At 31.3% G+C, this 18,309-nt stretch overlaps 1 protein-coding gene across 1 annotated transcript; it reads right to left on the bottom strand.

Moving 5' to 3' along the window:
- Nucleotides 1-1,028: 1,028 nt before the first annotated feature.
- On the bottom strand, nucleotides 1,029-2,291 carry LOC130976963 (non-specific lipid-transfer protein 3). Its single transcript, XM_057901932.1, has 2 exons — nucleotides 1,846-2,291; nucleotides 1,029-1,299 (listed from the first exon to the last, which is right to left on the bottom strand). Exons 1-2 carry the CDS (start codon nucleotides 2,193-2,195, stop codon nucleotides 1,290-1,292), a joined length of 360 nt encoding a protein of 119 aa, XP_057757915.1. The 5' UTR covers nucleotides 2,196-2,291; the 3' UTR covers nucleotides 1,029-1,289.
- Nucleotides 2,292-18,309: the final 16,018 nt, after the last annotated feature.

Here is an 18,309-nt window from a genome sequence, read left to right as displayed (position 1 = left end):
TTCCAGTGTTAACAGAACCGGACCAAACCGGTCGGTTCAACCAAAAAACTAATAAATCGAATCTTTTATCGGTTCGGTCCGTTATTTGGACCGTATAAAATTTAGAACTGTTGTGAACCGATTAAACCTGGTACAAATCGGTAAAAATCGATCAAATTCGATCCAACCGAACTAGTTAGAAATTAAATTTTAACAAACTGTAACATAAAGGGTTCGAACCCCTCCCCCTGGACGAGTGACCCTATTGACAGACACTAAGTTGGGATGATTTTCATTGATATATATACAAATTATAATATATATACATATTTTTTATCAAATAATTTATTTCTATCCAATTTATTTTAAATTTAGTTATAAATTTATTTATTCTTAAATTAATTATATTTTCATTTAATAATAATTATAAACTCATTTATTTTTTTATAATTATATAATATCTATTAGCATTATTTTTTAATAAATATTTGTAGTATATAATAATATAATAGATATAAACTAATTAATAAATTGTTAAAATTTAAAAATAATAGTTATTTTAATATAAAAACAAAATAAAAATATTTATAATAGAGTAAAAATAATAAAATATTTATTATTTCTGGTCTATAATATTTTAAAATATTTTGATATTCTTAAAATATTAGTAAAAATATGTATTTTAAATTAAAATTTTAAATTTTAGACTATTTTTATTTTTTATTTATATAGTACCGAGTCAACTGGTTCAACCAATGATCCACCAGTTAAATCAGTGACCCAGTGATTCAGTAACCTGACCGGTTCGATTACCGGTTTGGTTCTGACAACTATGTTTTCTTCTTTTTCTTTTTTTTTTTTTACCAAAAATAGGAGACTCGAACCCCAACCTCTTAATTGAGTATGGAGAGATTATATCATTTGAGCTATTAATCATTGGCTAAGTATCTTTAACCACAACGATAATACTATTGATTAGTGTTTTCTTATATATTATAACGATGTATAAAATGATATTATACAATAAACACTTATCAAGATAAACCGCATCAAATATATAATTTAATAAGAGCATTTTTGTTACAGCACTACTCCACTGAGCTCTTTCTCTAAAAACCTCCAAAATAGAAAACACAAACATGACACATCACAAAAACATATAGTAGACACAGTTTAACTAAAAGAAGCAACTTCCATTGATTCCCCATGTGGCTTATATGCATCCACTTATTTACCACGTACACATGCCTTGCAGGTACATTTCGGTATCCCTCTTCATGATGAGTAGCTGCTTCATATGCATATCAACCTCACTGCACCCTATGAGTTAAAATAAAATTATTAAAAATATAATTATTTATATTATTTCTTTTTATCATTTTAATTTTTTAGGATAAACTATTTTATAATATGGTATCAGAATTTTATATTTGAAAAATCTAGAATTCAATCTTTAGTGAGTTTCAAAAATAAAAGAAATAGCAAGGCTAATAAAAAGGAAAAAAAAAACTATGCAAATCAAATAAACCAAAAAAAATTTGAAAGAATGTATTAGAGATATAATTTTTTAAATAATTTTTTTTATTCCCCTAATAGGCTTACTTTCTACTCAAATGAAGATGCAAAAAATATCTTTTTATGAAGATGCTTTGTATAAAAGTGTAATTTATTGATTTGGCCACACTTCAAATAAAAACAACACTTTTATAACATATCAAAATCTAACCCTACAATCCATCATTCAATGGTCAAAAAGAAAAATCATCACATGAAGACAATTATAATATCTTCATAGGAGTACCCACCTTAGTTTTATGTATCTTGTCTTAGAAAGTAAGCCTATTAGGGGAACATATATATAAGTACCTGGCGCAATCAACCGAGGGGCTGATTTGGTAAGGAATGTTGACCCGGCATTTGCTGGGGAGTCCGGCAGCAAGGTTGAGAGTATTCTGATTGAAATTGATTCCTCGGATGGCGTTCTTGATGCAAGTGCATACCGTTTGCCGGTCTTGTCTCGCCGGAGCCAGGCTCAAAAGAGTCCTGATTCCGTTGCAGCACTGTGGGGACACAGCGCCGCCATTTTCCACGTAGGAAATGCATGGCGTCAACTGTTGCACCACTTGCATGCAGGACACTGCTTTCGTCTTAGGGACGGAAGTAATAAGCGTCATGCATACAAGTGCAATGCAAATAACAAGAGTGTTTTTGGCCATGGTGAAAATGAAGTAATTCTTTCTTTTGAGAAAATTTGCAAGAATAACGAAATGTGTTAGATGAAGCTAAGGTCTAGTAGTAGTGGCTTGATTTAATTTGTTTCCACTGTAGAATTTTAGTGGTGTATTTATAGAGGGAAAAGGGTATGGTTATGGAAATTTGGGGTGGTGTAATTATTAGAGGATCATATATATCTTATTATATCATATATATATTTGAGACCATGTTCTGATTTGGTAGTTGGGGATAAAATGCAGTGTCATAATAATGGATTGTGAAGTGGTTGTGGAAATTTAATGCTAAAGTCTAAGGCAGATGAATCCAGGAACCGACTTAATGTAACATGCTCTAAAAAGAAAGAAAGAAAGTGTGTTAGATTATTTGAACTTAAAATATCAAGGCAATAGTTATATTTAGAGAAGGTAGTTTTGAACTTGAACACTCCACAAAAAGTTATCCACCACGTTCAACCATTGAATTCTCTGAATTTTATATTTTTTGAATTATTTTTTATATTTTTAATTTTAGTGAGTAGTTATCTTTTGGGTGCAACGGATGTTGAGCTTATAATTGGATTTAAAAATTGTTTTCTCAATATTTATAAATAGGTAGCTAGGAGAAAAAGTGTTTTCTAGTAAAATATTATTGTTAGAGAAAAATGTTTAATGGATTTTCTGAGTGGATTAAAATTTGCGACACTAATACTCCAACGATAATACTCCCATACTATGAGAACAAGCACTATACTCTAATTCTTTCCGCTAGTCAAATAACAGGATTTTTTTTAAATAAATAAAAAATATTTTAACTGAAATAAATAATTTTAAAAATAATTATGAAAATATGTAATATGTTTTATTTCATTTACAGTGTAAACGAGATAAAATAAAGCTATTAACACATGTATATTTTATTTACAGTATAAACGTAATACATGATAAATTATAGTGTAAATAAAATATAGCAAGACAAATTTTTAATAGCTATAAAAGGATGTACAACTTTTGGTATTCTCCACATACATTTTATATTCTCTTCTCTTCCATCTTTCTTCCAAAAACTAGGCAAAAATGTCCGGTAGTAGCGGATATGTGGTTGTCTGTGTGTATTCCAATTGTCGTATGAGAAACAGTGATAATGGGGTGATATTTGAGTGTGATAATCTTTACTGTTGCGCACTCAGCGAGTAAGTTCGTTGTCAGAGTTGAAGAGTCTGATATTGAGTAACCTTGGTGGTTTAGGGAGAAAAGAGACCGGAAGGGTGGAGTATAGGTTGCTAGCATCGTTGGAAAACGTAGTTTCTCAGTTTCGTCTGTTTCGCCTCTATGGTGACGAGCATGTGCGCCTCATGTTTAACATCCATGGGAGAATTATGGTGGAACAAGTGATGGAGCTTTTTGCGGACGTTGCTGATGTTGGTGATAGAGGATCCGTCCACTTGACCTTTGTGTAGGATCGGATGACCTACCTCTCGCACCACCACCGATTCATGTTGCTAGTCCAGTGAAAGATGATGATGAGGAGGATTTTGTATCAGAGACGCCGGTCAAAGCAACGGTGTGCTATGTTTTGCCCCCCTCCTTCCCCCAACCTGATTTCGGCGCTATCAGATGTACCAAGTCACTATCATGCATTGGATCTAGATGCAATGCATGAGAAATCTTCATTTTCCAACACCGGATAAGACGATTACAACCTAGACGATGGGGTAAAGTTTTAGGTTGGCCACAGATTCAAAAACAGAGATACAGTAATGCAAAGTGTGAAGAACTACAGCATTCACATAAGTGTTGAGTACCAAGTTATCAAATTGGACCGATTAAAGTACCATGTGCATTGTCGCCAATGTACAACTGGATATCCCTGGAGTCTCCATGTAGTCCTTTGACAGAATCTCAGATATTGGTGAGGTCAAATTTAAATAAAATCTTTTATGTTAATAATTACTAAGTTAATTAATAAACATCTCCTCAATACATTAACGAAAACAAAAATATTTACTAACGTAATTAATAATCTAATTAACAAACTTTTACTTAATAATTTAATTTAGGTAAAAAAATTACATAATTATTTACTTAAAAAATAACTTTTACTTGGATAATTAATAACTAAATTTTAATAAATTAAGAAATATATAATTAATAAATTAACTTCAAGAAAAATATCTACCACAACATTTAATATCTAAATTAATAATTATGTGCTTAATAGCCTAATTACAAAAAAATTCAGAACCACATTTTCAAAATCGTACTCTATCAGTGAACTGTTGCTAACGATATATTTAACCACCTAAACCATAAATTGTATATTAGTTCTTGGCAAATATCCTAACCATGACTACACATATATGCGATAACATAAGCGTGAAGATAATAAAACTAACCGCGAAGTCGGCTGCCCCGGCGACGTGCCAGGTGGTATTCAGTCGATTGATATCCAGATCACATGCATCTGCGCGTGCCATCTTAGATTTACTCAACAATATAATCAGAAAAGAATAGAAGAAAGAAAAAAATGGTCAAAAGATTAGAAATAGGACCCGAAACGTTGTTGTTAACGACATGTATATATAGACTGTGTTCAATTTTATCTTGTTTACACGTGTCAATCGCACTGTCTTATCTCGTTTACAGTGTAAACGAGATAAGATATGCTAAGTAGTTTTGTTATTATTTTTAAAATTATTTATTTTAATAAATAAAATATTTTTTTATTTATTTAAAAAAATCCTCAAATAACATGCCTAGCCTTAACTCGCAAAAGGAAAAAATATATATATATATATATATATATATATATATTTTGAAATGAAGTGGAGACAAAATATTTTTTGATAAAGTATATATATTATGACCAAACAATAAAAGCCAACATGCAGCATAGTTTTATTGTTGAAGCTATTGGGAGTATTAATATTACAGGTGGTTAATGAGTTAGTTAATAATGTGTTACAGAGTTTTCCATATATATACAGTTATATATTTCTGTATTGAGTATGTGTAAAAAATATAAAATTATAATACACAATTTTACTTGTGAGTTTTAACAAAAAATTCTCTTCTCTCTTCTGTTCTTTCTTATTTAAATTTGTTTCTTTTTTGTTTATCAAATATTTATTCTTGTGCACTTTGAGATAGATCTTTCAGAATCTAATATGGTATTTAGAGCCTAATTCATTCCTTTCTCCATCTCATACTATCACCACTATTTCTTTCTTTTTCTATCATAGAAATTTTTTTTATCAAATTCTACCAACAAGAAAGTATTTTGTTCTATTCCAGATAAGCTCAATGAGAATAATTACTCAATATGGAGATATCAGACTCTTCTTACTATTCAGAGTATAAGCACGGATGATCATCTCTATGCAGATCCAATAAAAAAAAACACAATCTGAATCACAATCTTTCAAGACTTAGAAGCTATAAGATATAATACTTTTTTCCTCGATCGTTCCATCGATGACTGTCAATTTTTATATTAAAGTAATCGGTTCAGCATAGTTTTATGAAATTTGGGATAAGATCGACACTTATTTAACTGCAGCATCAAATACACGAGTTCAAACCTAAATTTCCAATTGAAGTCTGCATCATAGTATTTGGCTCAGATTCGTAAGATTATTGACTTTCTCTTTGCTATTGGTTATGTCGTATTGGAAGATGATCACACTCAAGCTATTTTGGATGGCTTTTTGGAAGAGTATTCCATGTATATAGGCACTGTGATGTCAAAATTGGGGTCCTATCATGTTGTCGAGGCTAAAAATTATCTTGTGATGTCAAAATTGGGGTCTTATCATGTTGTCGAGGCTAAAAATTATCTTCTTGCATCTGACGTCATGTTAGATTGCTTCAAAAAACCTAATACAGGTATGCATATGGCAAATTTTGCTCAATCTTCTAGGACTTTCAATGATAATAGAGGCGTCTTTGGGCGACATGGAAGAGGTGGCACTACAAACAAAATGCTGATGAGTATCATCGAATTTAGTGTCGCAGAGTAGCGACGAATTTAGTAGTAGTAAAAGCGTCAAATTCATCAAGTTAAATTATTACTGGCAAATTTACGTTTCTGACAGTAAATTCGCCAATAATAATTGGAGGAAAATAAAAGAAATAAGCGTGTAAGTTAGTATCAGATTTACCGTCGGATAAATCCATCGGTAAACCTATTTAGTGAAAATGTTGTATTTTGGTAACCCGCAATGGTTTACCGTCAGATTTCTTCGACGGTAAATCTAACGGTAATTTTGTCCTAAATGCGAAGCGCGAACGCTTTCCTCCTTCATTTCGAATCCGTCTGACGATTGGATTTTTGACGGTTTAGAATTTCACAAATGAATTCTCGTTGCAAGTATAGTTTCTAAACCAACAATAATCCTTTCATACAAAAGATTGTTTGTCACAAGTAACAAACCCCTAAATTTATAAACCGAAGTATTCAAACCTCGGGTCGTTCTCCCTAGGAATTACAATAAAGTGTCTTGTTATTGGTTTGAGTTGTTTTGGGGTTTTGGATAAGAGGCATGAAGGTAAATGGCAAGAAAGTAAACTAACAACTATAAAAGGCTCTTGGCAAGGTATGAAAATTAGAAGTTCTATCCTAGTTATCCTTCTCAATTGTGATGAGAATTGTTCATTGCTACCACTTAGTTAACCTCTAACCATGGAGGAAAGTCAAGTGGATGAATCAATTTGATTTCTCAAGTCCTAATCAACTCCCAAAGGAATGACTAGCTTTAGAGGCATTCAAATCAATTAGCAACTTCTAATTATCGGTCAACAAAGGAATTAGATAACTCAAGAGTCACTAATTACTCTACCTAGGCCAAGAGAAACAAAACCTACACTAAGATCCAAACAAGCATTTTATCAAACACTTGGCAGGCATAAAAGGAAAACATAGTAAATCAACAACAAGAATGAAATCTAACAACAATTATTGAAAGCAATTAACAACAACAATAAAAAAAAACACTTTTATTATGAATTACCTTTATTGAATTGGAAGAGAGTAAAAAGGAACAATACTAGATCTATAACAAAATACAAGAACAACATAAGAGAGATTATAGCAAAAGAATGGAAGAAGAATCAATGTAACTACAAGGAATTGAGATGTGGAAGTAGAATAAAGCAAGGATTAAAACCTAGATCTAAGAACTAAACCTAATCCTAATTCTAGAGAGAAGTGAGAGCTTCTCTCTCTAAAGCTCTAAAACTAAAAACTAACTAACTAATGATCTAAAATTAGTCTATGGATGTGAATGTGTTAATGTGTTATCAATCCCCTTCAATTCTTGGCTCTTATATGCATTTTGGCGCCAAAGTTGGTTGCTGAAACCTTCCCAAAATCGCTAGGCACGTGTTGCCTTAATGAGGTCATGTGCCATCATCGGCGCGTGCGCGTACGGTGCGCGTGCGCGTCCTTGGCTTGTTTCGCAATGTGCGCGCGAGCGCCTTGTGCGCGTGCGCGTGCATGGCTGACTTTGCTTCTTTGGCTTTTTATGCTTCTCTCCACTTGTATGCTTCCTTCCTTACTTCCTTTGATCCATGCCTAGCCTATTTCATCCTGAGATTACTAACAAACATATCAAGGCATCTTATGGAATCAAAGAGGAAATAGAATTCATCAAAATAAGGCTTAAAAAGCATGTTTTTATACTTAAGCACAAATACGGGAGAGATAACGAAATCATGCTAATTCCTAGGCTAAATGTGACAAAAGGTTATCAAAATATTCTAATTTCAATACAAAACAAACCGTCAAATTGGGGTTTGTCACAGTCTCTCTCTCTCTTTCTCTACCCTTTCTTCTATCTCTCTCTCTTTCCCCTCTCTTTTTCCACTCTCTCTAACCCTTTCCCTCTCCGCTGCTAGCCCCGACGTGTGTCAGCCCCACCCCCACATCCTCTCTGGTAGCCCCACTCCCTCTCACTGCTATCCAGTTCTGCCAGCCACCACCAACAACGCCGACTACCACCAACATTCTTCGGTCCACCTCTGTGTCTGCATCCTCTGGTAAATAAAATTCTTTTTTTTGTTTTCGTTAAATTTAGGATTAACTTAGGTTTTAGTTGTTAATTAGTATAATAATTTAGTTAGAAATGATTTTTTTTAGTGAATTTACATGGTTAAGATAAGATTAGATTAGATTATTAGACTTTTGTGAGTTCTAATGCTATAATGATGTGATATTTTACATAGTTCAAGTTATTCTGTTTAAATAGGCATATTGTTAAATGTTTGTGAAGTTAGTTAAATTTTCTTTTATACGGGTCAATTTTTGGTTAAACTAATTTTATCTGTGTAATTAAATAATTAGTTTTCTATGATTCTAGTAGTTCTTTATTTTATGCATAGTCAGTACAATTAATTATATTATATTATTCGTATAATGTATATTATATTTTATTGTATTATTATTATTATTATTATTATTATTATTATTATTATTATTATTATTTGCATGAGTCAATAGTCCACAAGTTGATTAAAGACTCCGATAATAAGTCATGTTAATTTTCAATATGTTTAAGAATGAAAATGATAGTAAATTAAAAAAAATCAAATATGAGATTATTTTAAATGACTTATGGATGACTTTTTATTTGCATACGAACAAAATTAGACATGTAGTAATATATATTGCTAAATATTTGTGAAGTTGGAATATGAACTTACTTCTTTTGTTTTATTTGATTTCAACGGATAATGCATTACTAAGTTTAACGTAGTTTATTTTGATTAAGCATTTTGAATGATGTTGTGAACATGTTTAACATATTTTTAATTAGTATGCTCTTTATTGCAGATATGTCAACAGGTAGAGGTATTGTGGATCAGCCTAGTGGTCATGGTCGTGGTTGTAGTAGACAGAGAGTTTCTACCGGTACCTCTAGAAATTTTGGATGCTCTCCCTTTAATCCGACTATCCTAGTGATGCCATAGCTTGCGGGTGCATCGGAATAGCCGTTCATCATGGTGCCTAACACCAACTACGTCCCTGCGTTTACGGTGACAATGTTATCTCCATCCGCTCAGCAGCCCACTATCTTGGCAACGCTGCCTCCAGCAACGAACACCGTAGCGCCAGAATCTTCTCATGAAAGCCAGCTAGCTAATCCCCCTCCACCACCTCCCATCGTACAGTTGATGATTTAGAATGATGGTGAAACGGTATAAGCACAACTTTAAGTCTTTTATATGCTGAAAATGTTTGATATATCCTGATTATTGATTCTAGTTTTAGTGGATTTAGGGTTTTAGGTTTGAACTGCTGAAAGTGTTTGATATATCCTAATTATTGATTCTTGATTATTGATTCTAGTTTAGTGAATTTAATGGATTTATGGATGTTGCTTTTTTATTATTGACTGTTGTTCATTGATTGTTGACAATTGGTGCTATTTAAGTAAATTGTTTATGGATAGAGTTTGTGGTGCATTCCAGTTATAGATAAAACTCTGCCAAAATTTCTAAAAAAGTCTCTATATATTATGGTTATTTGCTTCTGAAGTTTTAATTTATATTGTCATATCAGTTTGTTTGTTAATTGTTGATAGGTTTGCTCCAGACAACAATGCACGTACTCAGGAGATGACCAACGTCATCAACCTGATGTACGACCATCTATGGCCGAGCTACAAGAAGATTCCCTCTGAGAGCAGAGAGCGATGGTTTCAGAAGTGTGCGGTAAAAATTTAATATAGTCAAACCTTATTAGCTAGTTTATATCTTCTATTTTATTTAATACGATATATTTTGATTAACTAATTTTAAAGTTTCTTTGTGCAGCTAAACTTTATATGGGGTAAGGAGCACGATGCCCTCATCAGAAAGATATACGACCATCGAATGGGTAGGCGGCTATAATAGATGCTGGAGGATGTACGTGAGAGGCGCGACCACCTCACTTCTTGGCTTTGCCCGGAAATCAAGAAGGCTCTGTACGTTCACTGGGAGATCGATGAAGGGTTCAGGCATCGGCGTCTCACAAACAGAGCTAACAGGGGATTGACCAGGTCATCCAAGTATACCTACGGTTCAGTGACCTTTATAAAGACCAGGGTCAGGCTGGTATGTAGCTTCTCTAATTTTGTTATTAACTTAATTAAATTCTTTGACATATCATTAGTAGGAATCTTAACATATTATTTCAATGAAATATGTATAGTCGAAGTCGTTGAATTGCGATGTGACATTGGTAGAGGCCTTCAAGTACACCCACACTTTGAAGGAGAACAAAGAGAGATTTGCTAATCAGCGGTCTGCAGATCATTATGTGAGTAAATATCTGATTTTGTGATATAAAATTTTCAATTAACTGTACAGTTGTCGTCCAAATCATAATAACATGTGTTACACAGAAGTCCTACATGTAGAGACTGAAGGCCTCAACTCAACAATCTTAGCAAAGTGGGAAGGATGGCAGTGGCTCTGCTACTTCAGTCGTCGATCCCGATGCGGTTTGGTGCGAGACTGCTTCAGCGAGGTACAAGAACCATGTATACGGGTTGCGATCATTCTTTGCCAGCAGCCTTCGCACCTCCTCATTGGGGCCATTGTCCACCTCTACCACCAATCGAGCCGTCGATCCCGAGGAAGGCATTGATTTAAGGATGTAGGTTCCAGAGCTCACCTGAAGCCTTCACGAACAAGATTAGAAGCTTACCAAGACTTGGGAGAGGTATCAGGAGATCCTCACATGCGTGACAGACATGGATGACCTCAAGCTAGAGTGAAGGGAGCAGCTAGAGTGACATTAGCAGATGAAGCAGCAGATGACGGTGTACCAGGCTTAGATGCGCACCAATGGTAGCGACGCTGCTGGTAGGACACAAACATCACCACATTTTTCGCCGCCTCAGCAAGACCTTGGGAATGACGACGATGACTACTAGGATCTTTAGTGATTAGAGCTATATTTTATTGTTTCATTGTATTTGATATATTTAACTTTTAATTTATTTGAATATTTGATACTTAATATTATATAATTGGTTTTTATTATTTATAATTTGACCACTAATTGTATGAAAAAAATTGAAATAAAAACGGAAAAAAATTAAAAAAAAATTGCGACCCAATATTTTTTTAAAAAAATTGACATTAACGTCGAGATATACCGAGGGCATAATCCGATGGTAATAGTGCGAGAAACAGAATATTGTGGTGCCAATGTTACCGTCGGAAAAATCTACCGATAACCAAATAATTTTTAGAGCAGGTAATCTGTCGCAAAATTCAACAGTAATTACTGTCGCAGAATCCGACAGTAATTACTGTCGGACAAAAAATCTGACAGTAACTGGTTACCGGTGAGGTTTATACCGTCGGATTCCTTCCGATGGTAAATCCGCCGATAATCAACTTACCATCGGATTTTATTCATTTTTTCGATAGTAATTCCAACAGTACTCAACGGTTTTCTTGTAGTGTGGTCGCAACTCAAGAGGTGGAGGCCGATTTGGTTTCACCAACAATTGCCCTCAATGCTGCGATTCATCTTTCACTCCATCATCCAGTAACAATATTTCACAGCTTTAAATCCCTTATGCAACTTCTCAACTTCCACTACTATCATTCTCCTTCCATCAACCTCGAGCCTACATATTTACACCTTCTTCAATTAATGAGGTTGCATGGCTGCGAAATTCTGGGGCAAGCCATCATATCACTAATGATGCTTCAAATCTGATAACATCATCCTCAAGCTAGGCATATTTTGAGCAATTATTTGTAAGCAATGGTACAAGTATCAGTATAATTGATAAAGGATCTTTAATTCTTCATGATCCATATAAAAAGATTGCATTTAGACTTAATAATCTTTTACTTGTTCCTGAAATCATACACAGTCTTATGAGTGTATCCAAATTTGCCTCTGATAATCGTGTTTTCTTTGAATTTTGGCCTAACTTTATTGTAATTCATGATCAGGTTATTCAGAAGCATCTCCTCCAAGGCATAGCTAGAGATGGCATCTATACTTTTCATCATCTTTCTGTGCCAAAGTCTATTTCTTCTTCATGTATTGTTCTATGTTGTCCAACAACTTCTCTTAAACATCAACCTAGTTTAGTGAATAATCAAAGTAATCAGTTTCATACTTCTCCTAACAGTTTAAATAGTAATACTGCATCTACTTGTAATGCTTCTGCTTTCAATTATTATTCAATATCAAACATTGAATTGTTTAGGCCACTGTATAATAAAAATTGTTACAACTATTCTTACACATTACTCCTTGCCTATACCTTCTAATCCTCACCTTGATAATGTGTGTGAAACCTACTCTTTTGCCAAAATGCATCGTTTACATTTCTCTAGTACGGAAACTACATACAAATCACCACTTGAGCTAATATTTGCAGATATTTGGGGTCTTGCCCTTGTTGCATCTAGAAATAGCTATAAGTATTACATTTGTTTTGTTGATGCTCATTCTAAATTTACTAGTATTTTTATGCTAAGCAACAAATCTCAAGCACTTACTACCCTTCAACATTATAAATTGGTTATGGAAAAACAACTTTGTTGCAAGCTGAAATCCATCCAAACTTATATGGGGGCTGAGTTTCTTTCAAATTCTTTTAACACTTTTCCAGTTGCAGAAGGAATAGTTCATCACAAATCCTACCCCTACACTCACCATCAACAAAGTATGACTGAGAGAAAGCACCATCATATCACTGAGATAGGGCTTTCTCTATTGGTAACAGCCTCTCTCCCAATGCAATTTTGGGAGAATGTTTTTGCAAGTTTAGTTTACATTATCAATAGACTCTCAACTATAAGCTTGGGAAATATAAGTCCTTATGAAGTGTTATTTCAACATAAGCTAGATTATACTTTTTTTAAGATGTTTGGATGTGCTTGTTATCCATTTTTACGACCTTATAATAAGGCCAAGTTTGAATATAAATCTGAACTTTGATTCTTTCTTAGATATGATTTTGAGTTCAAAGGCAATAAATGCTTGGCAAGAAATGGAAAAATGTAGATGGCCAGACATGTTAAATTTGATAAAAGGTTGTTTCCATACTCAAAAATGTTTCCAACTGATCATTCTATAGATACTCATCATACACTAACTAGATCCCAGACTGCAGCTACGATATTTCAACTTCCCTATACCTCTGTTCCATCCAACTCTCATTTATCACAGGCTTCAACTCCTGGTCCAACAAATATTGATACAATGACTACATTAGAAGCGCCCCTTCCCTCCTTTGCTCCTTCTCACATTTTAGAAGGTTCAACTCATACTGAGTCTCCAGATAGTGGTTCTGATTACTCAATCAATTCATCAAAATCAGCAGACAATAGCTCTCAGGCATCACCAGGTTTTATAATTCTGATAGGGGGTATTAAGATTCAATTACCCCCTACTTCACCTCTTCTTTCACTCCAGAACACTCATCAAATGATAACTAGATTTAAAGCTAAAAAGAGCTCTTCTACTGTCTTAATTGCCTCTGCAACCATTGTTATTAATCTTACTAATGATATTTTCAAAAATGCTAAACAGACCTTATAGTCACCACATTGGAAGGCTGCTATGGATTTACAATTCAAAGCCCTTCTAAAATGTAGAACCTGGGATTTAAGAAAGGCTCCACCAAATGCTAATGTCTTAGGCAATAAATGGGTCTTTACAATTAAAAGGGACCCTCACAGCAGAATTCTTAGATACAAAACTAGGTTAGTAGCTAAGGGATTCCGCCAAAATAAAGGAATAGATTATGATAAGATATTTAGTCCCGTTATTAGACCAACAACAGTCAAAATTATGTTAACTTTAGCAGTGTCTTTAGGTTGGGATATTAGCCAATTTGACTTTGACAATACCTTTTTAAATGGTAAATTAGATGAACATATTTTTATGGTTCAACCTGAGGGCTATATGGCTACTAACCCTTAATTTGTTTGTGATCTGAACGGAGCTATTTATGATTTAAAATAAGCTCCTCGAACTTGGTTTAACACTCTTTCAAATACTTTGACCCAATTTGGGTTTACCAATGCTAAATCTGATGAATCCTTGTTCATGAAAGTCACAAACACCTATATATACGATATATCTCTTAGTTTACGTCGATGATATTATTGACACGGGTAACAATCCAAATAAAATATCTCTACTAATTTGTGAAGTCAATGCAGTTTTTTCTCTGAAGGACTGGGAAGATTTAGTTATTTTCTATGCTTAGAAGTTAACTATTTACCCAAAGGACAACTACTGGTTACTCAGTCTAATAAATATGCCACGAAATTTTTGGAAAGGTCAGAAATAGAATATTCATACCCGTTACCAACTCCGATGATGACAAGCATCAAATTGTCAACCAATGATTTTGAACCGTATCACAATCCGAGAGAATATCGAGCAATTGTTGGTACACTACAATATTTGACTATGACCCGACCTGACATTTCATTTTCAGTTAATCAGGTGTCTTAATTTATACATAATCCAAAGATACAATATTAAAAAAGTGTCAAGCATATACTTAGATACGTCAAAGGTACAATAAACTATGGTATTTTGTTTTCAAAATCTACTGACTTTCGTATCATTATATTTGCAGATGCTGATTGGGGTGGAGATTTGGATTATTGTAAGCTAATTACTGGATACTGTGTTTACTTCAGTTGTAATCTAATCTCCTGGAGGAGTGTAAAGCAAATCAAGGTGAGTTGAAGCAGCACAGAAGCAGAATATCGAGCGGTTAATTAAGGCAACACAAGCAAAGATTATGTTCATCTAAAAACTTTTGAGACAGCACAATATATCTTAGCCAGTAGCTCTTACCATATACCATGACAATCAAAGCACTTATTTACTGTCAGCCAATCCAGCTCTATATAGTAGATGTAAACATCTAGAACTAGATTTAAATTTTATAAGGAATTTAGTGAATGCTAAGCAGCTATATGTGATTCATATTTCTTCTCAAGATCAGATAGCGAATATCCTGGTCAACCTCCTGTCTGTTGTATTTTTTATTAACCATCGAGACAAACTGGAGGTGTTTGATGATCCCCTCAATTTAAGAAGAGATATTGGGAATATTTATAACACTACAGGTTAATGATATATATATATATATATATATATATATATATATATATAGAGGTGTGTGAAAAAGATATAGAATGTGAAAAAAATATAGAATTGTAATACACAATGTTTCTTGTGAGTCTTGATAAGAAATCCTCATCTCTCTTTTGTTCTTTCTTATTTCATAGTTGCTTTTCTTTGTTCATAAAAAATTTACTATTCTATATTCTGAGATAGATCTTTTAAGATCTAATATAGAAGCAAACTAATTAAATATAAAATAATTAAATCAATTAAACTAATCGATTTTATAAAATAAAATAAAATAATTAAAAACAAAAACTTCCTTAATCAATATTAATGATTTTTTTAAGAATTTGTTTTCTTTTTTCCACTTAGTGCAAAATGATTTCTTTGCGAATTGTGTTTGGTTTTATGTTTTAATTTGCAATAATTTTTACTTTTGCATAATGTTTTAACTTCAAGTGTGGGTTCTACTAATAATTATGAGAAAATGAAAATGACTTGCATATGAAAAAAACAGGAGAAAGATAATAAGAATATTAGCTAGAATAAGTATGAAAACTTCTGGCTGATTAAACAATAATAATAATACTCAGATATAAAATATATGTAATACACTTTTAAAATAATACACTTGATTTTTACCACATTCATTTTTCAAAAGTAAAGTAGTCATCGTAGATTGTAGGTGACTAATTATTTTACTATAGAATTCTCTGAAGAGGTAATTATTTTACTAAATAAGTAAATATGCTCCACTATACTCACATGACAAGAAAAAAATTGAAACCCCCCTCTATCCTCTAATGAAAAGACGAAGGGAACTATTGACACGTTTTTTTCTCGGTTTTGGGACCTTGTTGGTATTAAAATTAAAAACAAATAACAAATACATCCTTAAATCTTTTGTTCCAAAGACAAATAAATTCTAGTCAAATTTAATTACAAAAATAAAAAATTTATTTATAATTAAATTTAGTAATAAAACTTATTTATTTTTTATTCTTAAAACTATTAAAAATTTATTTATCATTTTATCTAAAATTTAAAATCTAAAGAATCTTCATAGTTATACTTGCACTGTAGGTTCGACTTTAATAATATAAGAATTGATAGTCCAACTTTTTTATTATTGTTCGAGTAATTACCAAATTAGTTTTCTATTTTTTAAAATTTGGCTCTTTATCCTCTTAAATTTTGAAATACATAAAATAATTTTTAATATTTATTTTTATTAAATAATATAAATTTTTTTATTAATCACTAATGGTAACTGTTGATATACAAAATTAACATGCATATGTGATTGTTAAGTATGCATATATGCAATCTAAAAAAATTAATTTTTAGGATGAAGTACAAAATAATTATCAACAAATGTAAAAAATCTTAAAATTGTTTTTGAAAAATTTTAAAAAAATATTTTTTATTTAGGAATATTTTTTTAAATTTATTTAGTGTCAATATTTTAAGAATTTAATATATAAAAAATGATCTTTATAATGCAATGACTTCTTAGACTTAGGGTTTGATTGGATAAACTTTTAAAAAAATCTTTTTTAAGTTATCTTATTTTAAAAGATCTTATAGAGAAGTAAAAATAATTTTATGTTTGAGTATCTCATGCAAAAGATCTTTTTATCTATCAATTATGTTTGGTATAACAATATAAAAGTACTTTTTTGTTTATTACATAAAAAATATATTTTTTAAAAAAAAAGATCTTTTAAAACAAAGAAGTAAATTACAGCTTCTCAAAAAAGAATTTTTTATTTTTCTAGTGCTTTTACTTTTACTACTAAAAATTTATCAAATACGCTAAAAAATAAAAATAAAAAAGATCTTTTTTTTATTAAAATAATAGACCCAAACAAATATTTAGTTATTATTATTATGGTTTCTACATTATTTAGATATAGGTATCATAGGTTAATATTAAACAATACTATTTCTTATGACATTTTATATTAATAAATAAAATTATTTTTAATATATATTTTGTTATTTTTATGTTTTTTATTATATATTTTTCAAAAATATTTTATTATTTGATTAATAAAATATTATAAGATGTTAATTTTTAAAAAAAATTAAAAATATTCAAAGAGGCTGTTTTAAAAATTTTTTATATTTTGAGTACTATTTTAAGATTTTTTAAAATTTTCAAAGATTATTTTACACTTTATCTTTGAGAATTAATTTGTTCCGTTTATACATGTGACGCTTAACGACTATAGGTAGGAATTCACGTTTTATGAATAATTATTTTAAATATTATATATGGTCAATTAATGTGTCTAGAAAAAACGAGTTTTCTATCTGTATATCAATAAATATTTTTATACTATAATGTACGGACACTGATACGGACACAGAATACGATACGATATAGGAGACGTCGATACATAAATTTTAAAATCTTATAAAACATACACATGGATACGTATATTGTATTTTTAAAAAAATTGTAATGATATTTTGATATTTTATTGATATTAAAAAATAAATTAATTTTTTAATTATTTTTAATGTCTTATTTTAATTTTATAAAATATTTAAAATATTTTTTTATTTTAATAAATAATAATATATACTATTTCTAAATTTATTCTAAGAATACATGTTAAAAATAAGATTGGACATACTAACACATAATAGTATTTTGGTGTATCCAACAAAAAAAATTATTTTTTTATTAAGACACGGTTGAATATAACAGACACGTATATCGAACAAATATCGATAAGTGTCGTATCCGAAATGTATCCGATACGCGGATACATTAACTAAGTAAAATGTCCATGCTTCATAGTTTCTATACAATGTCAGGAACTGTTTGTTGTATAAATAATCTTATTAATTTGTAATTATCAAAACAAAAAATATAGGAATCTATTATTAGCTAATTCTTTTCTTTTAATTTAAAAATTTTTTATTTTTTAAAAAATTTAAGTTTAGAATTTATAATTTAAAATTAAGTATTTACGATTTAAAGTTTAAATTTTAAGATAAATA

Source organism: Arachis stenosperma, chromosome 4 (genome assembly GCF_014773155.1).
Source record: "Arachis stenosperma cultivar V10309 chromosome 4, arast.V10309.gnm1.PFL2, whole genome shotgun sequence".
Taxonomy (NCBI): Eukaryota; Viridiplantae; Streptophyta; class Magnoliopsida; order Fabales; family Fabaceae; genus Arachis; species Arachis stenosperma.
Note: the sequence above shows the minus strand (reverse complement) of the source record. Positions and strands in the feature narration are given on the sequence as shown.

What these genes read in the sequence shown, in the direction of transcription:
- LOC130976963 (XM_057901932.1), bottom strand. Translation starts at nt 2,195, where the DNA reads ATGGCCAAAAACACTCTTGTTATTTGCATTGCACTTGTATGCATGACG.